This window comes from Chenopodium album, chromosome 25 (assembly GCF_948465745.1).
Source record: "Chenopodium album chromosome 25, dcCheAlbu1.1, whole genome shotgun sequence".
In the NCBI taxonomy this organism is placed as follows: domain Eukaryota; kingdom Viridiplantae; phylum Streptophyta; class Magnoliopsida; order Caryophyllales; family Amaranthaceae; genus Chenopodium; species Chenopodium album.
In genome coordinates this window covers 9,273,380-9,294,794 of record NC_137858.1, presented here as the reverse complement: position 1 = coordinate 9,294,794, position 21,415 = coordinate 9,273,380, and the positions used below count along the sequence as shown (strand labels likewise).

The window sequence follows — 21,415 nt, the reverse complement described above, 5'->3', positions numbered from 1 at the left end:
GATAGTTATCTCTCAAATTGGGGATGGACATTTTCACCCTTACTTTTTAAGGCGAAAAGACGAAAATGACCTGTGCTAAACAGCCCAGGTTTAGCACGGTTATTAACCTGGGCCGGCTCATTTTATAAACACCCAAAACAATTTTGCACCAAAAAAAAAAAATACTTCCTTCGTTTCTTTATAGTTGCAACAGTTTGACTTTTTACATTATTCACGTGGTTCATTTTGACTACTCCGTAGCTTTGATGATTTATACGTAATACAAAAAAAAATAGTCATGTAGGATGTTGTTAGATTTGTTTCGACTTATACTATTTTAATATCAAATGTTTATAATTTTTTCACATTGGTAATTAAAGATATTAACGGTTGAAATCATGCATCGACAAGCGTGAAAAGGAAAGTAACTATATATATATATATATAAAAAAAAAACAGAGGAAGTAATTGTTTTATTTCTCACCTAATAACACAAGTTTAATTGACTGGTCATTAATAGTAGTTACTTGCAATGAGTGCCAAATGTAATGGGTGATGTTGGAAAGTAATTGCTTTTAATTATAGAGAATATGTTTTTTTTTTGACGGGAATTATAGAGTATATGTTATTGTGATATATTTTTTATATAAATATTAAGATATAATTATGTAAATGAATCTATGTAGTGATATTAGAATGTTATTTTGTATGATCAATTCCTACATTTATTGGAAAGTTATGTTGAATTGTTATGGTATAGATAGTCTAAGGGCCTGTTCACATTTACTAAACTAAGCTGAACTGAACTGAACTGATTAGAGCTGAACTGAACTGAACTGAAGTGAACTGATTGGAGCTGAACTGAACTGAACTGAACTGAACTGAACTGAACTGAACTGAGCTGAATTGAGCTGAAATGAATATTTTATGAGAGAGGGAAATTAAGAGCTGAACTGAACTGATTGGAGCTGAACTAAACTGAACTGAACTGAAATTAAGTAAATATGAACAGACCCTAATGATAATTAATATTAATGACAAACTTTGTTATTGTAAAAACTAGGTTAGATACCATGTCAATGCACGGTGATCGATCTATAGTTATATATAATAACTATAGATTATTGATTGATAAGTATTATAATCATAAATTAGTCGAGGAACAATAAAAATAAATGATAGGTTGATTTGATACTTGCATTTTTTAAGTGCAGCTTCTAATCTATCTATTACATACTACTAAAGGCGAAACTAATAGGGACACTTGGCAACATTTTATTAAAAATTTTCCCTCTAATAATACTTGCTAAAAACATTTAATTATCTTCCACAATAATCCTTCCTTTAAAAATTATAATTTCTAAAAAAGAATTGCATTTGATTTATTACATTTTCTTTATATAAAATATAAACCAAACTTTCTAAAATATTTAATTGTTCAAATATATCTTTATACGTAGCCTAAAAAAAATAATGTTTATAATGTTCATTGAACAACCGTGAATCTATTGCACGGGGTTTAACCTAGTACACCACTAAAATAAAAGTAGGCAAAATAAATTTGAGCAATAAATTTTTTTTCAGGTATGAAAAATAATTCGAGTAATGAGTATTATATTGATAAACGATTTGTTTCCATAACTAACAATTTTTTAAAAATTGTAAAAAATAACTAAAATCACACCAGGAGATTAGTGTGTGCGTGTCATCTATTAATGTGTCTTTTTGTATATACTGATCGATGATTATTGATTATTATTTATTGATAGTCTTTGTTCTGTAAATAGACCCATCCTCATATTTTTTTTTAAAAAAATAGAATAATAATGTCGTTCTCATAATACACCTTCAAAACTCAAGTTGAGTTTACCGTGTTTGAATAGTAAAAAAATACCTCTATACTAACCTTTTTGCAAGCATGATATCACATCTTATAGTATGTTGAATTCAAGTTTATATTTGCAAGCATAAAGTCAAAGGTAGAACCCTTAGCAAAAAGGCAATGGATCAAGTACAAGAGCTTATCAAAAGTGAAATAATCATCATAACAATAAGGATGAGATTATATAAGATTTTAAGATTACTTAACTCATATAACATATTATGTGATGAAGAAAGAACTTATTACCTTTTGGAATAAGTTATTGGATATCAGATGGTATAGATAAATCTTAAGCTATTTGTTTTGAAGAATTATATTGTTAAATTGATTTAAGTGATTTTTATTGGATTTCAGAGTATTTACGAATGACATTAAATTTCATGTTCTACGTGTAGATAATTTTTTAGAATAACAATTGAATTGCTTTGTTAGATGCGCCCACTGACTCACTGCAAAAGTGTATTCTGCAAGTAATTTCTTTTATCGGATTAGAGAGCCATCAATTATACAAGACTTTGGTATATGTTGTGCTTAGTTTTTTAGTTAAAATGTTAATTGAATTAATTGCTTTATTGGATCTCATAACATTTACAAATGAAATTATGTTGGGTTTGATTAAGTCAACAGATCCCTTTTAAAGATCATAATTACTGAAATAATATGATGGTATTTTTCTTTCATTGTTCTCTATATATATACCATAATTACTGCAATAATATGATGGTATTTTTAGTGTCTTCTTCACAGTAAACAAAGATCATAATTAGTGTCTTCTTCACGGTAAACGAATATATATAGATGATTTTTTAGCTTTCTTAGTTTGAATTATTTATGAATGATTTTTTTTTTGGTATGTAGTTGATAAGTAGCTACGTCATTTGCGCTCAACCTACTAGAATCTCCACCCGTTAGTCAAGGCTCCTCGAGGTACTTAGAAAGGTTAAGTGATTATGCTACTAAGTTAAGTGCGAAAAGTTTAAATACACAAGTAAGAAAGTTCAAAAGAGAGTAGTTAATGAAAGGATGCTTTTATCAATGTTTAAGAGAGTTTACGATTGATTGGATGATGCAAAAATGAGGGGAGGCTTTTCATTTATAGGCCTTTTTACCTAGAACATTTCTTTCTAGAGTCTTCTTAACCTCCTCTGAAGGATTCTACACACATACAAGTCCGAGAAGGTTCTACACCATTCTACTCTATCAAGTTGATTGGAGATCTACCACATTTCAATCTTACTGTGAAGAAGACACTAAAGTAATAGTCAATGCTCTAACTTCGGTAGTAATGTAGCTATTCTTGAAGGCTTAAAATCTATTTTTATTTCGTCATGGATTTTGTCTCTTAACAACTCATTAGTTTTGTGCCCATTGTTACGTTTATTCCTTATTCACTACGCCCACTTGTTCTAGGGTTCATAATCGTAGCAAATACCCCTCAAAAAAAATCATAGCAAATGTCATTTTTTCTATTAGTATATGCCACCTTTCTTGCGTTCAGTTTTCTACTTTTTTTGTCACTATTTTTTTTAGACCATTGTCATTTAGGTGAAGTGTAATGTATGTAGTTATCACTCCATATATTCGGCATTCTTGTTGACTTACCCCAATGTTGGAGCATATATGTGCTTCATCCATTTGCTCTAGACTAATTCTGAGGCAAATTTATTGTCCTTTATTTACCACCTCTCTGCTCATTCCTCATTTTTTGACAAGATCATGAATGATTTGTCAGTTTGGGTAGTATGGATGTTGTATCTTTATGTGCTATTAGACTTAGTGAAGTAGACAAGCAGCGAGAATTAAGGTTAGCCTAATTGGTTGAGGCTCTCCGGTCCTTTCACCCCTGTGATAGGGGTTTCATTCTCACCCCAAGCAAGTATGATCCCCAATTTCTTCTTTACTTACAAGGAAGTTCTCCTTACCTTAAAGAAGTACACAAAGGTTTGAAGCAATCTAATGATGAAAGTAATTGGATTAAATTAGTGGTCATTTAATTATAATCAAGCTTGGCATTACTACTTAGGATGCAATTGCCAACACAACTATAAAGTTGAAGCATATACATGGAAATTGATTTTAACACACCATAAATTGATCTTGACACACCTCTATGTGAGAGAGCATAGAATGAAAACCGTGCTCTCACATACGAAGTAAAAGGTGTGCATAAATCAATTATAGTGTCTCAAAATCATTTCCCGAAATTATGTACTTGTTACTTAAGGAAATAGAGGCTTGGAAATACATTGCTATTGAGACTTGTGACTTTGTACTATCAATGTTAATGAAATTTTCAGTGTTTAGCTTGGATGAACTATAACTAATGCATGACTTATGACTTTTAGCTGCTGAAATTGTTACTTATATGCTATGTGTATCAAAGTCTATGAATTAGTGTCCATCTCCACCTCTTCAAAGGACTAACGGGATATGAATAAAAGTAGACTCTAACAATGTTATTAAATTTTAATAAAATTTCATTAATTAATATTACATATATATATATATATATATATATATATATATATATATATATATATATATATATATATATATATATATATATATATATATATAACTCGTTATATTTAGCTCAAAGGGAATGCATATCACGAGCCGTGAAAATAATAAACGAAATACAGAAACCTTAATTAAGTCAATCAATGAATAATTTGTTTATAAATTCTTAAATTAAACCTGCTCGTATTTAGAATGATATTATATATTTTTTTTGAATAATAGGATATGATATATTTTTTTTTTTTTTTAAAAAAAAAACCTACGATATGACATTCTTATGAAAATCATTAACGTCATATTTCTCTTCATTCTGTTACATGCAACATACCATCTTGACATTGTTTAATATGATCATCAATGTAATATTCATTACGGATTTTTTTTTATTTTTTTTTTTGAGAAAGAACATTATGGATTATTATTAGAGTGACTTGCATATAAATATAGAAACTCAAAAAAAAAAAAAAAAAAAAAAATGCCATTAGTGACTCCCACGTTCTATGAGCATAAGAACACCTACGGTTGCCACGTGTATAACTGCCGTATTACACGGGCCCGCTCAAATTGGGTCACCAACGGGGTTTCCGTTGAAAACCAAAATCCAAATTAAGCTTCCATTTTTTTTCCTCTTTCTGCTTCTCTCTCTTTTTTTTTCTCCTGAAAATTAATTTCAACCCAATTTTATTTTTTTCCCTAAATTTTCACCCATTTTAATTTTTAATAATTTTATTGAATTATGGAATTTCGAAGGTAACCCACATTGTAGAATTTGTAAGTATTTTTTTTTTAGATTTTTAGATTTTTTATTTTTATTTTGGTGTTATGAATTTTGTGGGATTTTTAATTGTTGAAATTATTCCAAAATTTTGTGATTTGTTAGTTAAATAGGATGTTGAAATGAAGGAGCAATCAATGACGAGCAAATCAGGCGAATGTTCTTCCCAGGTACTCGTAATTGCCTAATTATAATCATAATTATTTTTTAATATTGAAATGTGCAATTTTATTTTTTATTTTTTAATTTGAAAGTTTATTAGTATATTATATAATCAATGTATTGATGATTTATAAAAAGAAAATTGTGAATATTGAATACCCTTGATTTTCAGAATTTATTAATGGGGTTTATTTTTATTACAATATATGTATGATCAAGTTCCAATGTCAAGTTTATAAATGTAATAGTGTCATGACATTGTGCTGATTTTAGGTACCATCACAAGGAGATAATGTAACTGATACTTCTCCTCAGGCCGGGGCACCAGAGCTTCAGACGTCACGGTCCCGGAATCAGGTAGTTGTGAGACTCTTCTTGTGTATTTGTTTACTATTTAAGGCTGTTTCATTGCTCCCTTATTGATATTTTTACATTTGATACATTGTTCTTAGTTTCTTACATATTGGATTGGCTCGTGAATGCGGAGTACATAATTGATGAATGTATAATTTGCTTTTAAATGACACTGCTACATTTGATATATTGTTCATGTGATCTATGGTTTGTTTGTTCATTTATTGTAAAATAAGTTGTGATTTTCTTGAGATAAGAGGGGATGAATGAGATGCTTGCTGTTTTTATCATGGAAGAATGAATGCCCTAATTTATATATTCTTGTGATTCCGATAGAAGTATAAGATAAGTTCTAATCGTTTCAATTTCTTGTAGGTGTTCAAGAGTGGGCCGCTCTATATATCATCCAAAGGTGAGGTTTTACTGTTTTTGGTTGTTTATTGCACACTAAGATATGGTGTGTTTCAGTTTCTTGTAGTACAAGGTTGTCTTAAACTCACATTGTCGTTTGCTTGAGAAATGTGGACTAAAGTGATAACAGCTAATTTATATGAAGTACTTATATAGAGCTGCATATGTTCTAACTGTCAAAGTGGATTTAAATTGTGACTAATATTGTTTCTTCTATCATCCAGGAATTGGGTGGACTTCTTGGAAGAAGAGATGGTTCATTTTGACGCGCACATCTCTAGTCTTTTTTAGAAGTGATCCTGTAAGCTCTTTGTCCTCTCTAATGAAATTTCCTTAATGCATGTTGAATGATGAGAACTGATTGTATCCACGTCACGCCTGTTATATATTTATATGCTGTGAGAGGATGCAAGATTGGGGGGAAGGGGGGTGGGGAGGAGGACAGAGAGAGCAAGGGAACATCTTCATTTTTATCAACAATGTGCCAAAACTGTTTGTGAAAACATGTGGTCTTTCTCTTTCATACAGCAGTTGAAATGGATCCCGAGATTTTCTCCATGGAAAGAATTGAGTATTGCTAGGCTTATGTTATGCACATGATTCCTAGTGCTCCATTCGAGGTGCATGAGTTAAGTATCTTTAAATTGATACGAGTAGATTGAATTTATGCAAAAGTTAATCCTGTAAAGAAGAACCAGAAAATTGACTGTCACATATGAATGATATGTCTGAAGTGGAACATTAGGGATCATATTCTAGGATTATCTTAATAGATATATGCCGAACTTTCTTGTTGTCCCAAAATTATGTAAAAGGTCCATTTGAGGTGTCATGAAACAACAACTATCTATTCTAGAACTACATTTGCACATCTTTATTTTTTATATATATGTAGTATATTTTTTTGGGGGTAAAAATCCTAAATTTTAGTTCTGAAGTCAAAAATCTAATATGAGACGGAGACTGTATATTTGAGAATATACTTACCAGCTAACAAATTTCAAAAGCATATAATATTCTAACTTTTAGTTTTTCATGAATGTCAACCACTGTATTTCAGTATGCAGTATTCCTTTCTCCAACACCATCTCCTGTTTGTGTGAATGACAGAAAACCTTAACAATTTTTTTTTGTTTTTTTAAAGTCTATTTTACTATTTATTTTTAAATTTCCCCCCTTTTTCAGAGTGCAACACCCCAAAAGGGTGGTGAGGTGAATCTAACCCTTGGTGGTATAGACCTAAACAACTCCGCCAGGTTAGTGTGTTGTTTTGATTTTTTATTGTTTCTTTATTACATTAAATTATTGTAAGGTACTTATTGTAATACTTGATAGTTCATTGAATTCTTGGGTTACTTATGATATTACACCCCTTACCATCTTCCACTGACTGTGGTTAATGCCTCTTGTATCTTAAGCATTGACCTTACAAGGCCCAGTGCTGGAATTTTGGGATCTATGTTGGGTGATATTACTATTTTTATGTAACTTATGCTGTTGAATGAAGTCACATTCCTGATCTATTTATTTTATTATATGTTTTGTTAGTGTGGAGATCAAAACAGATAAGAAGTTATTGACCGTGTTCTTCCCTGATGGTCGGGATGGCCGAGCTTTTACACTTAAGGTGCTGCTTTAGTCCATATCTTTTAGCAGCTAATAGTGCTAATCAAAATATACAACTTTCTGTTTTACTGAAATTAATTTGTTTACCTGTTTCTTTAGCTCACAGCTATCCACTTGTCATTCCTGCATTTTTTTAAAAAAAAATCTGTTGTTCTCTAATATATCACCAGATTGCTGATTAACTTGTTCATGAGTTGATGAATATAGTTGGTCAACTTATATACAATCATGTGATTAATTATCAGTTTTGTAAATGGCCTTTATATCAAAAAATAAAATTATGTGCTAGAGGATCTATAGAGACATAACTCATTCATAATTGTTGATATAGACTCCTATGTGAAGGATCCTCCCTCCCAAAGATGGAGCTTAAGAAATTATCACAATAGCTATAAGTATTATAACTTATTTCAATTCAACTTGCCATCAAAGCTTTCCTTTCTTTTTCTGTTGGTGGAAGCTTTCCTTTCTTAAGAAGGTTGATATTATAAAACTTGCAAGGGTAAGAACTCAGTAGTTCTGCTTAAGTACAAGGTTAGAGCCTTTGAAATGTGGCTTAGAAATATTATGGACCAGAGGCTTTAACGAAGTAATTACCCCTTTCAGGATATGGGTTAAGAACTTCAGAAATTGAAGCAAAATAATCCGAGTTGTAGAAGAGAAGGTGGAGTGCATATTTATTTCCTTTGCTGACCTTTATAGCATTTTTGTGGTTCAAATGAATTTTGAGAAGTTGCCCATTTATGTCAAATTATAGTTGAATAGATTAATGCAAAGTATAGTTTTTTGTTTCCTTTTACCCCTACAGTGAAGTAATGAAGAAAAGTAGGTCAACTTGTGCTGATGACTGATGTTAGAAAATCTTGTGCCTATTGCTGCAGGCAGAAACTTTGGAGGATTTACAAGAGTGGAAGACAGCACTTGAGAATGCTTTGGCACTAGCACCAAATGCAGCCCACAGCGCAGGACAAAATGGGATTTTAAAAAGTGAGCAAGTTGATGATGTTAATGGTGCTGCTGATCAACGTATGCTCTTGTTTTGTTGTCATATTCGGCTTGTCTGCTGCACTTTTGGTGTTACTTAGCTTAGTCCTTACTTTGAGCCATCACTTCTTATAGCTGAGACTTGAGCTTTCAGATTAAAATTCTTGCTGACTTCATTAACGATATTAAAAATCAAGAGTGTGTTGTATGGTTAACTTATAACCTTTATACTCAGATTTACGCCAGCAAACTACAGGAACATTTCAATGTATTATCTCCCAATTTAAACGGCTAAACTGCTTGGGAATTAAGTATTCATGGCTTTTAGGTTGATAGTGAAGGGGGTTGCTTTACTTTCTTGCTTACGCAATACCTCAATCAACAATTTTGACTGAAATTCTTGTTTGATTGTTGTTGGTAGTGTTATATCTAAAAAAAGTATTATTTGTTCATTAATATTTAGAGGCTTTACTAAGAGCTAGCCATGAAACTCTTTTAGCGGCATTCATGTTCGATAAAACTTTGTCCATCTCATCTAGATAATTTAAAAATCTTTTTTTTATTGTCATTGTTTAACATTTGTTATTATCAAGTTGATATGTCAATTAACTTTTCCCTTGGCTGCAATTGTGTAAGTTTCTATGCTGTTTAATGTTAGCTTATGAACATGCTCTCATTTCCTTGTACTTCTTTTATAAAGAGAGGCGTAAGGGTAATATCATATTTCTTTTACAGATACTGATGGGCCACCTGGAAAATCTATGGTAATTGGTAGGCCGATTTTACTCGCTTTGGAAGATATAGATGGATCACCTTCTTTCTTGGAGAAAGCCCTCAGATTCATTGAAGATCATGGTAGAATTTTTTTTTCTTGGGATGCCTCTCTAAACTCATAGATTGAAATGATCTACTTGTCAATAATTATTATTTACAGCTTCTCTCAAGCTTGGGATATTTTTGAAGCGTTGTTATTACATGTATTGCTTGAATTAAATTTATAGCATCATTAATTCGTAACTCTATTGACTCAACTCTGTTCTTTGTACACAGAGCCACTAAAATGAAAGGCATGATTTTTTTATGGAACTTACTCCTTAGGATAAGCTATGTAGTATGTACTAGTTCTGGAATTTTGCTCATGTGAAAATAAATCTTTTTCCTCTTGTCGTTTTATTTCTTTTAAATTCATTTCCGATGGTTCTGACTGGTTGGATTGAGAAAGGCAGCAATTTTGAGTATTCTTGAATAGAAGTTCTCTTTTGTTCTATCTAGCTGCCTCAGCCTTTTGTGATGACTGATACAAGCATCTTATGTAGCTATACACCTATACTCAAGCAAATCGATTTGCATAGCTTTTAAAGGAATGACATTGATGCTGTTATCTAGTTGAACAGTTACTGCCTTACTTTATGTAATGTGTTTTTCTCTTGCTTAAAAATTGATTGACGGTGCAGGAGTCAATGTTGAAGGAGTTTTGCGGCAAGCTGCAGATGTAGATGAAGTTTATCGCCGTGTTCGAGAATATGAACAAGGTTCATTTAACCGCCCTCTGTCCTTTTAGAAAATTTATATCATTCTTCTAAGAAGAGCCCTATATGTGGACAAGTCTTAAATTATACACTACACAGTTTGCCCCTTGATTCAACATTAAAATAAACTCAGGTCATTCAGCCTCATTCTTTTTGGTTTTCTGATGATCGAGGAGATATAAAGGGACATAACCCTTAAAATGTTTTGTTAGTCTATTTGCTAACATGTGGTTTTCTTCACCAAACTGAAAAACCATGTACATTAAATTTGCTTTATTGTTGGTCCTAAACAGTGAAGACCTTACACAAATAGTCAAAGGTGTGAAGGATGGTTTTTATACTGACTATTGGGTATCTCAGAAAAATCAATTAAGAACCAGCTAGGGTTTTGCTATTAGTTTTTATAAAAATGCTTGCACCGAAGAGTTTTGCGTATTATTTCACATATATTTATCTGTCCTACATTCTCAACCCATAGTTACTTTGAACAATTTGTCTAGGCAAAGGCAACATAACATGACCCAAGGTTTTATTACTAATTTGTCTACTAATTAAGATACTTATTACACTCATTTTGACAAATAGCACTGCATCCTTTATTTGTTGGCTTATTATTGTCTAATTCAATATGCACACAGGGAAAACTGAGTTCTCCCCCAGCGAGGATGCTCATGTCATTGGCGACTGTATTAAGGTATATCTTCTGATCATCTATGCTAGTAACTTTAAGTTTGCTACAGTAACATTCTCACATTATATTCTGATTTGCTTTTTTTTTTTTTTTGTTGCAATCTTCAGTACATTTTAAGGGAATTACCATCTTCTCCAGTTCCAGCATCTTGTTGTAATGCACTATTAGAAGCATTTCGTAAGTTGCCATAGAGATCTCTGTTTCTGAAATAAACATTTTGTTGTTGTTGGCACAATTATGTTATTGTCTTAATGGAACTTCAATCATGAGGCTTGGGCCATTGTAAAATTTTACAGAGCATTTGACATGCCCGCATTTCTTTTATTTGATTCTGATGGTTTAGAAAATTTTAGACAGAATAATGTCCAAGTAAATGTTATTTAACTGTTGTTATTAAACAAATGTGAACTATCATTTGTAGGAAGTGAACGAAACAACAGACTTAATGCTATGCGCACAGCAATACTAGAAACATTTCCGGAGCCAAACAGACAATTACTGCAGAGGTATGTGGTATAGATAACTTTACTTTATTCACTTTAGTTTTTCTTAGCCAAATGCATAATCCTCTTAAGGTACAGATTTCTGCAGCCGCCAATCATCAAAGGAGCATATGTGCGGTGCATTAGATGATAGTTTGCCGCAGTGATATAATGTACTGTCTTTTTCTATTTAATCACATTTCTACATTCCTTAGTCCCTTTGTTTGTATCTCCAGGATTCTCATGATGATGCAAACAGTGGCTTCCAACAAGGCAGTAAATCGGATGAGCACATCAGCAGTGGCCGCTTGCATGTCTCCTTTGCTTCTGCGACCCCTTCTCGCTGGTGATTGTGAACTTGGAGATACACAAATGGATGTGGCTGGAGATGGTTCTTTCCAACTTCTTCAAGCAGCAGCAGCAGCAAACCATGCTCAAGCTATCATTATTACTCTACTAGATGAATATGACAAAATTTTTGGGGTAAGCTTCAAGTTCCTCTTTAACTTTTGCTGTGAGGATGAATTAGCGATCTGTCCCAAATTACCTTTTCGTTGTTCTACTTTGCATTGTGTAGAAGAATTAGGGATTTTAGGATCATGTTCCTTAATGTGTCGTAACTCTGTTGTTCTTGCATTTGAAGATCATATCTAGTCATATGCCTGTTCCCATACATATTGTGGAAGTATCTACATTCAGGATTCAGCTTATACATTCTGTCTTGGTTTGCACTTCATGGCCACTAAAATTCTTTTCAGGAAGGTTCGATGTCGGACAGTGGATTGTTCTCTGACTCAGATGAGAGTGGAAGCGGGACAGAGGAGGCCAGTGATGATGAAATGTATGAAGATGATGATGATTATATTGAAGATGATGATCATGAGGATGCATCAGATCATGATGAAACAGATGATGATTATGAGCATTCAGCATGTGAGACGTGTAGTGGCAGTGGTGACCATGGAGAGAGTGATTCTTGCGATGATGATAAGGCTAGTACACTATTAGACTTTAGTACATATGCATATAATTCTTGGCTACTATGGCATTTATTATTACATACTTGATCCTAAATCAGTCACATGTTCTGTAAAATTGGATTATTTACTTGCACCTAATGAGCTTCCCGCCCTTGGCAAGGGGGTTGGGGTGCTGAACATGTGTAATTTTAGCCTTGCGATAAAAGAAAGGCTGTTTCTAATTGACCCTTGTTGAACCATACCACCATCTGCTACTTCAAAATAAGATATTATGCTTTTAAGTCTTACTTCTGGCATTCTACCTATTCCATAGAATCTGCAACACAAACAACCTTCTGATACTACATTGCAGCATTAAGACTCCACATGTCCAGCATCCATGTATAATGCTAAAGGGAAAAACTTCATTATGAGGTCTGGGGTCTGAAACAATGGTATAATATGATTGCAATTGGTAAAGAAAATTAGAATAAATTGTACATTGTGAACAAATTTTATTTCCAATCTGTCTCAGATTCATTTGCAGTTTCGTCTCATTTTCTTAAATTAAGGACACATTCTCAGTTACTTCTCTTCCTCTTGCAAATTGCTTACATCACACACTCTCTAAACTGCAGCATAGTGAAAGGTCCAGTTCATATTCAAGGTCTCCTGAACAAGTTCATGATTTTCTAGAAAGCCAGAGGTCATCATCAGTTTCACCTCGTACTCCAGAATCTCAGCAAGATAATCTCCAGATATTTGACAAAAACACAAAAAGAAATAATGATACATCAGTGGCTATTGCTGACTCTACTAAAATGCATCGAGATATTCCAGCAGAGACAAGTTCCATAAAAGAGTCTGATAGTTTGAGTCCACAAAGAGGCAGCAAAATGTCAGCAACTAAGGTCCTTGGGTCCTCACAATTCAGACGTCATAGGTGGGGAAGAACATCGGTAAGTCTGTTGTTTCTAGTATGCCTTCCCCACCTCTCTTATGGTTGAATTCTCTCATTTGCTTACTTGGTATAGGATATGGGCTTATAAATAATCGGTTCAATTGGTTTTTTCTTTTATAATAGTCTCTTATTGAATTCTCAAACTGTACTAACTACAAAAATTTTCTGTCTGTTCTAGGCAAAAAAGAATCTTTCCATGGAATCAATAGATTTCTCGCTTGAAGAAGAGTAAGTTTTTCTTTGGCCATTCTGAATAATTACATAATTATGTTTTATGTTTATATTTCTGACTTATTGATTTTGTTCCTGTACTTGGTCTTAGTGTGCTGATTTCTATGTACATGATAGTTTTGCAATCTACTCAAATCATATTCTTGTTGTGCATCAATTTTTGCTAGTGTGTTCAGAATATGCCTCTCTAGTTTCGAAGAAATAAAATTGGTTATGGTTCTAGAGTTTAGAGTACTGAAATTTCAGCATTAGGTAGTATTCAAGTTCGGATCCAGACTGATTCTGGCAAAATTAAATAACAAGTCATTGAAATAAGATAAAAAGAACAAGTTCAGATCTACCTGATATTGAGCTTTATTATGTTAAGGTCTAATATGATTAGTATCCTTCCATTTAGATAATGTTTTTTCTTTCAATACATTAATAGTAAGTTCTGATGGTGTTACCTAGCTGGGTAGAAAAAATAATTAGTTGAAAAGAACCACTTCAGCTATTAAGGTGTAATATTGCATGTGAAAGGGGATAAAAAGTCTGACAATTTTCCTTTACATTGATCTTGATTTGGCCTTGCCTTCATTGTAAAATGATCATGTACCTGAACTTTTTGTATATTTGTTTGTTTGTTCTTTTACAGAAATGAAATCCAACGACTTGAGGCAACAAAGCTTGAACTCGAAAATAAAATTGAAGAGGAGGTACAAGCCTTCCTTATTTTGGCATTGTATTTCTTGTTATCATCCAGTCATTTTATTTGATGATATCTATATTTATGTACTTCACACCTTGTTATAGGCTAACAATAACGCAATTCTACAAGCAAGTTTGGAGAGACGTAAAAAAGCCCTAAATGAGCGTCGCTTAGCTCTTGAGAAAGATGTATGTTTTACAAATTTCCATTTATAACATTCGACGTTGAGGTCATGGGATTAATCACACTAGGGCCACCTTTGAGGAGGGATTTCCTTATCTTCCACCTCACCCCCAGGGGCTAGGGCTGTGATGGGCTGGCTACTTCCTGAGATAAGGAGGCCCAGCCCAAGTAACTGATCATGAATTCAACATAATTGGTCATATGGTTTTGTTAAAGGCATAAAGCCGCTTGAATTGATGGTGCACACAGGTGGCTAGGTTGCAAGAACAGCTACAAAAAGAAAGAGAATTAAGAGTAGCATTGGAAGCCGGATCTGTGTTCGATATCTCCCAATTGCCTGTCTCTATCAATGAAAAGGTAAGTTGATGATTAAATATCTATGATGCAACTCATCTAGCCAGTATCTTGATGTTCTCTTTTTTGTTCTGTGATTCTTTCAACATTATCTGTTCAAGACAAAGGTTGAGCTTCAGAAAATTTCTATAGCCGAGGAAAATTTTAGTAACTTGAAGCAGAGGCTTGATGACATTGACGCAGAGCTTATTCATCAACATGAGCAGACTGCATCCCTTTTGCAGGATAGTAATAATAAAGTACAAGACTGTTTAAATAAAGGAAATATGTTGTAAGAACACTTATTCCATTCTTATCCCCATCCTTTTGTAGCTTTTTGTGAAAGTATAATTTGAAACATAGTGCTTTACTAGCTGACTTGTGTTGGAAATCAAGTACCAGTTTTCAGTTACACGAAGATGATCGATTTGCCAATCCTACCCAGTAATTTTTATTTTTTGACATTGCAGGATATATAACAAGGACAATGAAATGAAAGACGAGTTACATCATGTCAAAATACCGAGTAAGATTGAGGTAAGTCACCATTTAGCATCAGTAAATTTAAGATCGAACCTGTTAAGTGGCTAGCAGCAGTAAGTGGCCTAAGTGTTGGGACATAATTATGCATAGTTTTGATTGAGTTTGTATCCCTCTTACCCTTTGAAATGCACGGAATGAGTATCTACCGAGGTTTTCAATTGGAATGGAGTTGTTTCTTGGCTCTCTTCTTTTAGTTGTTAATGGGTTTTATTACAGGATTTGTTTGTGTTGGTTTATCATAAAAATATATAGGGGGATGGGACTCTACTCACTCCATACTACATTGCATATTTTCATGTTCTATTTGATATTTTGCAAATGCTGAGTGTAATGACCAAATAAGATTTAATAAGTAGCTTTTTAGAATATTAGGAACATATCACAATGCTCAGATCAGTGTGCATCTTTTAAAGAAAAGGGACAATCGAATGGGACAAATCAGGAGGTCATTGTAGGTGGAAGGATTATCAATTATTTGTGTTTCAGATATGAGAATCGAAAAAGATATGGTGAGGTAGCATTGACTCTAGCTGTATGAGTTTTCTTTTGTGTTCTTGCTATTAAGGAAGCAAGTACGATAAAACCTATTACTGTTTCTGTGAGGCTTTTAGTCATTTAGTATTAATATGACCTCTACTGTATCATCATTTGCATGAACACTTTCTGTTGTGAAGCTGAATTCAGATGATTAATTCTTATACACATGTCATAGCGTTTGCCATTTACTCTTTTCTGTGAGATGTTTATATACCATCAGTTGTTTTAAGAGTATTAGCTGATTAAAGTAAGGTCTTTCAGGGACAGCAGAGCTACATGGATGACATTGATCGGAAAAATGCATCAGCAAAGGTAATGGAGCTGGCCAGACTATTTATAATGTTCAATGTGGAATGCTTATTATTATCAGTTATTTAATAAGCTTATTGAGTACAGATTGAGCTGCCTTTTGGTTGAGTGTGTGATTTCAACATTATTCTGATTTTTATCGTTTTTCTGCCATTATTTCGTTGATAAGCTAAAGATTGAATTTTCAGGGACGGAAATTGGATGGAACTGATCGCGACAGTGATAGAAAAAATGTATCCTCAAATAGTAATCAACCAAATGATTTATCAAGAGATATTTCCAAATTGGGATTGCTTCCGAATAATGTTACATCAATGGAAGCCCCTATTCCAAAATCTAATACCTCCGCTACAAAGAGGACAAGTTCAAAAGGCGAGGTAGGTCTATTCTCAATTGCAAAACTGAAATATTTTCTTTCAATTCTAACATTCGAAGTAGATCAGAAGATTTCATTCTCTGCTTAAAGCAGGGGCTTTATAATGTGATGGTTTTCATCTATGAAAAGTTCATTCTAAGACACCATTAAAATATCATGGATCTTCAGCCAATCACTTCCCCATTGAATGTTGTGCAGTGATGAAAATACTTGAGCTACTTTTTTTTTTCTTCTACCGACTTTCAAAAATTGAAGGCCATTATCTACTGAATTACCTTTCCTATTAAGGAATTAACTTAATAAGTTCATTCCTTAGAAAAGGATGCCGAAGTGAATTAGTTTTCATACTACAGAGAATACCGTGGGGACATTTCCGAGTTCCAACCTAATTTTATGTTACTCTAATATTATATTTCACCTCAAGTACCCGTGCTGGACACTTAACACTTCAATTTGAAAAATACATGTTTATTTGTTATAGAGCCAACATACTTGTGCCTGATATGAGTATCAGATCCAAGTAAACATAGGCCTTAAGTGAAATGTCAGTTCTAATTAAGATTCCAGTACTTTTATAGTGACTTAGTGAGTGGTTGACAATGGAAGTTGAAGTTTCTAAATGAAAATCTACATGTCCATGACAGGGAAGCAGCTCTACCACCTCTGCACTGTCCAAACTGACAACCCGGCTCAACTTCTTGAAGGAAAGGCGTACACAAATCGCAACTGAGCTCCAAAGCATTGACAAAAGCCGAGGATCATTAACCCAACCCATCCTAAGTCCTGGGAAGGGAAAAGTTCCAGAACCTATCCATACAGTCCATACTCCTGACAAAAATCAAGGTCCTGAGGGTAACTTCTCGAGGAACCCTGAAGATCGTGTGTATCAATCATCACATAGTTCAGGCAAGGGTTCTGCAACAGAAGCTGATAACAGGGACAGCAACAAAAAGACTGATAATAGGGATATTGATAATAAGGGTTTTAGCTCAAAGTCAGATACTTCATTGCCCCAGAATCAGCAGCAACCCGATAAATTTAAATCAGAGGGAGGACAATCCTCATCAAAAAAATCAGATAAAGGTCGACGACAAGATGGTCAGCAATCTAGTACCTCCAGGACACTATCCAGATGATTAGTAGTCCGGTAATACGGCGGTTTTCTATTCTTTGACAGTCATTCAGCAGGAATTTTCATTTACTGTGACTCCATCAAGCTTATGGTTAGAATCAGATTGATAGATTAGTTTATACTTTATAGTGGTGACTTCAATACACAGTGTCCAAACCACATTGAACCCTCTTTGTACAGAACCACAGGTGGCTGACTTTTCTTACAGTAGAAATTGGGAAATTCTGATTTTATAAAATTAATGTTTCCATTTTACCAATATTTGACATCGTACCAACTACACTTTTTTTAGTCTGTCAAAAAATTATTCAGAGCTTTTTTTTTTTTTTTTTTTTTATGCAATTTATGAGTGGTATTCTGTAATCTCCTACTTGAGTTAATTTTATCCAGCTGATCTTAATTCTTTTCTGTGTACACAAAGCATTATTTCAGTCACCTTTTTACTTTCATCTGTTACTCCATATATTTTACATTGCTGTACAACTACTCACAAACATTTTGAAGATCACTGCTATTAGAGTGAGAGAGTTTAATAAACTATAAATTCCTTAAAAAGTTCTCAAGATCAGCTGTAATTTCCTTACAGTATCGTCTGTCACGGTTCCTGCATAGGAGCTAGTCCTGCAATCTCCTTCAACGGCTTCCACATGAACTTTCTCCTATTTGCATAATACACCAAGATGAATATAATCAATGTTAGCAACAAATTTTCAGATCCAAGAAAAAATCACTGCACTAAAGTCATATGTGAGGAAGCCCAGAAAACTGTATAGCATACCAATTGCCACACTCTGCTACTACTCGGACTTTGGGTCGAAGAGATGGAAGCAGTGCCAGAAATTGCAGCTCCGATTTAGAAAGAACCTGGACAGAATCACATAATGCAGAATTTAGTATCACTGACTTTCTGTTGTGATCATCAAATAAGATGTCCTCTTCCTGAAGGAAGAATAATAGTTGAATTACCTTGGCTTCAATGACCCAGACAATAAGGCCCTTAGCATCAGAAGGAAGAGCTTCAAGTCTATAATCAACTTCCGGAGGAAACCACCACCTCGCTATAGGTTGCTTCCCAAGATGAGGCTGAAATAAACCACCCCATTCAACCAAAGAAAAAAAAAATTAGTTGAAAGAGGGAAACTTAGGCTAGAAAGCTGATAAATGCGGTTTGTAAGCCTATGTTACTCAAACTCGTAATTTCACCTCAAGTATCTGTGTCAGATCCTAACATTCAGACATACATATATATTTTCACACTTATTTCTGAAGCAATATCAGACTTTTGTTTTTTCATCATCATATATTTTGTATGAAACATCTGAGTCTAATAGACAATTACCTATGTCCTACACAAGTACACGTTCGAGTAACATAGTTGTCTGTAATGTAAGTCATCTCTGCAGTTTTTTCTTAGCCTAAAAGTTCCTGTCATTTACATTACTGACTCATAATATGCAAGCTACATACAGTTGTCAGAATGGATCAATAGAACAGTACAAAATGCTGATAGATCAGAACAGGATTTTCAGACTCACAGGGCAGACAGGGTGAATCTTGGTGAGGGTGGATTCCGGGTCTCCAAGTCCACGAGCTGAGACATCGAGAAAGTGATAGCCTAGACGAGTAAGGCGGTTCAAGTACCGGCCCTCATAACCACCCTCATGTGGGGTGTATATAGCAAGGGCCTTATGCTCCTCCACATCTGATAACCATTTTCCTATATCAGGCTTCAGAAGATCACCTCCTATGAAATCTACTATACCAATTCCACTACTACTACACCTGACTACACTCACAGCTCTCCTTTGCACCCCATTTCGGCTTTTCGAGGACTGTTTGATCATGCCATTTGAATTGGTAATACAGTTGATGAGTACACCGCTTGGTAAATGCTGCCTTTTCTGCTGGAAATTGGGGGATGGCATCCCATAAGATTGTAAAGAAGTCATGGTAGCCATACTTTTTTTTTTTCTCTTTTTAATTTGTTTGTTTTATTTTGTGAAATAATAGAATAGTTTAGAGGTTTCAAAGAACAAAGCTGAGGTAGTGTGTTTAAATTTTGTAAGGTGTATAAGGAAGATAAGGAATAATTTGGCTAAAGCAAAACTGTTTTTTTGTGGAAGTCTTTTAGCTATAGCTGAGTAGATTCATACTAAATGGACCCAAAAAAGTTATTTTGTTGTTATTATACAGCTATTTAATTACAAGTTAATCAAACTTTCAAAATTATGGTAAATTAAAATATGGACACTTTTATACTTAATAACAAAGTCTACTTATTTTTGATTCATCTAGATCATACTTACGTAGTTTATCATTCGTTCAATTTTAAGTTGATTTGTTATTATCCGAGTCTAATGTTTATGAATAAGTTAATATATGAGTTTATATCTAAGTTTGTTGTCCACAAGCTTATTATTCACATAATGAATTATTCATTTCATAATGGGTCTGATTGTGGCTTTTTGAGTTTATGTTTACATGCAACTTAGTGCAACATGCCATTAAATAATGGCATGGCATACATAATAGCATATTGCACTTAGTTGCATGTTTGTGTTTACAATTATTACATCAAGAAATATATGCTAAAAAAAATGCAATTTACAATTGATTAAAAGACAAACAAAAGATTTTTACTTCATAGTTTCACAAAACACACAAAAAAATAAAATAAAATATTACAACATAAATTACAACCTATACTAATTTAATCTCACTCACTCAACTGGTAAAAAAACTTCATTAGTCCTACAAAATGGCAAAGTCCAAGGAGGATTATATCTAGCTAACAAATGCTCCCCAATCACCTTATACCCATCTTTTTCCAATGCAACCCTCAACCCCTCCACCTTATCCTTCACCACACCATCACTCGCAACTCCACTAAACTTCACTACACCATACTTCCTCTCCCCTTCTTCCTTGATCACCACCCTCTCATCCAACGGCTTCGGCGCGTCTTCAACTCTTTTATACTTATCAGGCAATATAAACTGCATAGTTACCATCTTCTTTCCCCCGCCTTCGCCTTCGGCTTCACCACTCCTTTGCTCTTTTGTTACAACTGGGGCTGTCATAGCTATCTTCTCCCCGACATCCACGGCCTTAGATTGTGTTACAACTGGGGCTGTCATAGCAACACTTTCAGCCTTGGTGTTCTGAGGATTACCCAAAGCGCCAATGTAATTGGCTAATATGGTGAACCCACCATCTTTGTTGCCATTCATTTGGGTTGGATCATATGTTACTTCGGCTATAACTGATGATGGGTACTTGCGTATTTCATACTCGTTTGTTGATTGTAATACTTCATGTTTTGGGGTTTCTACTGTGATTTTGCCCAAGATCATACCCATTTTTTTTCAAGGATTTTTGGGAAGTTTTGAATTGGGTTTTTTATGAAATGAATTGGTTAAATTGATTGAGATTATATTGGGGTGTTTTGGTGTCAGGAATGTTCTACTTGTTGCGTTCTCCTTTACTTGGGGAAGGGGTAGTAACTAGTAAGGTGATAGATGACCATTTGGAATTCTGTTTGTGGTTCGTATGAGAGGCAGGAGTTGCGGACATTCTTTCTCCACGTCCCATATTGATCTGGATGCATTTTAAGTAGACCCGTCAAAGCGGTTGATCAGGTCAATTTCGGGTTAGGTCAAATGGTTTTAATATGAAGTCATTTTTGGGTATGGATTAAGCATAAATGTGAAGATGGATGAAAATAAGAGTAAACCTTGTGGAATTACTTTCTCCGTTTTAAATTAGATG

The 21,415-nt window shown here is 33.9% G+C and overlaps 3 protein-coding genes across 4 annotated transcripts; 1 reads left to right on the top strand and 2 right to left on the bottom strand.

Moving 5' to 3' along the window:
• Positions 1-4,888: 4,888 nt before the first annotated feature.
• Positions 4,889-17,800, top strand: LOC145615634 (rho GTPase-activating protein REN1-like). 2 transcript variants are annotated; one of them, XM_081670703.1, is made up of 25 exons: positions 4,889-5,152; positions 5,262-5,326; positions 5,592-5,675; positions 6,048-6,084; positions 6,308-6,384; positions 7,269-7,339; positions 7,632-7,710; positions 8,591-8,696; positions 9,429-9,548; positions 10,148-10,225; positions 10,861-10,916; positions 11,021-11,090; positions 11,335-11,419; positions 11,632-11,878; positions 12,154-12,387; positions 12,993-13,313; positions 13,494-13,543; positions 14,181-14,241; positions 14,339-14,422; positions 14,667-14,774; positions 14,873-15,042; positions 15,221-15,287; positions 16,092-16,142; positions 16,328-16,516; positions 17,160-17,800. In XM_081670703.1, the coding sequence occupies exons 2-25, from the start codon at positions 5,279-5,281 to the stop codon at positions 17,649-17,651; spliced, it is 2,985 nt and encodes a 994-aa protein (XP_081526829.1). In that variant the 5' UTR covers positions 4,889-5,152; positions 5,262-5,278; the 3' UTR covers positions 17,652-17,800. The 2 variants fall into 2 exon arrangements, with proteins under 2 accessions (XP_081526829.1, XP_081526828.1); XM_081670702.1 differs by having other exon boundaries at positions 8,591-8,735.
• Positions 17,801-18,047: 247 nt separating this feature from the next.
• LOC145615635 (NAD(P)H-quinone oxidoreductase subunit N, chloroplastic-like) lies at positions 18,048-19,737 on the bottom strand. The gene is made up of 4 exons (XM_081670704.1): positions 19,183-19,737; positions 18,614-18,730; positions 18,426-18,511; positions 18,048-18,306 (listed from the first exon to the last, which is right to left on the bottom strand). The coding sequence occupies exons 1-4, from the start codon at positions 19,603-19,605 to the stop codon at positions 18,243-18,245; spliced, it is 690 nt and encodes a 229-aa protein (XP_081526830.1). The 5' UTR covers positions 19,606-19,737; the 3' UTR covers positions 18,048-18,242.
• A 524-nt stretch (positions 19,738-20,261) lies between these two features.
• LOC145614813 (heme-binding-like protein At3g10130, chloroplastic) lies at positions 20,262-21,145 on the bottom strand. The gene has a single exon (XM_081669877.1). The coding sequence runs from the start codon at positions 21,004-21,006 to the stop codon at positions 20,368-20,370; it is 639 nt and encodes a 212-aa protein (XP_081526003.1). The 5' UTR covers positions 21,007-21,145; the 3' UTR covers positions 20,262-20,367.
• Between the last annotated feature and the right edge of the window lie 270 nt (positions 21,146-21,415).

Bases quoted from the DNA above. Each gene is read 5' to 3' on its own strand.
- LOC145615634 (XM_081670702.1), top strand. From the start codon at position 5,279: ATGAAGGAGCAATCAATGACGAGCAAATCAGGCGAATGTTCTTCCCAG. The intron at 10,226-10,860 runs GTTCATTTAACC...ATATGCACACAG, and splicing joins TGTTCGAGAATATGAACAAG to GGAAAACTGAGTTCTCCCCC. The intron at 12,388-12,992 runs GCTAGTACACTA...TCTAAACTGCAG, and splicing joins ATTCTTGCGATGATGATAAG to CATAGTGAAAGGTCCAGTTC.
- LOC145615635 (XM_081670704.1), bottom strand. From the start codon at position 19,605: ATGGCTACCATGACTTCTTTACAATCTTATGGGATGCCATCCCCCAAT. The intron at 18,731-19,182 runs GTGAGTCTGAAA...GGTTTATTTCAG, and splicing joins AGATTCACCCTGTCTGCCCT to CCTCATCTTGGGAAGCAACC. The intron at 18,307-18,425 runs GTATGCTATACA...TTATGCAAATAG, and splicing joins GTAGCAGAGTGTGGCAATTG to GAGAAAGTTCATGTGGAAGC.
- LOC145614813 (XM_081669877.1), bottom strand. From the start codon at position 21,006: ATGGGTATGATCTTGGGCAAAATCACAGTAGAAACCCCAAAACATGAA.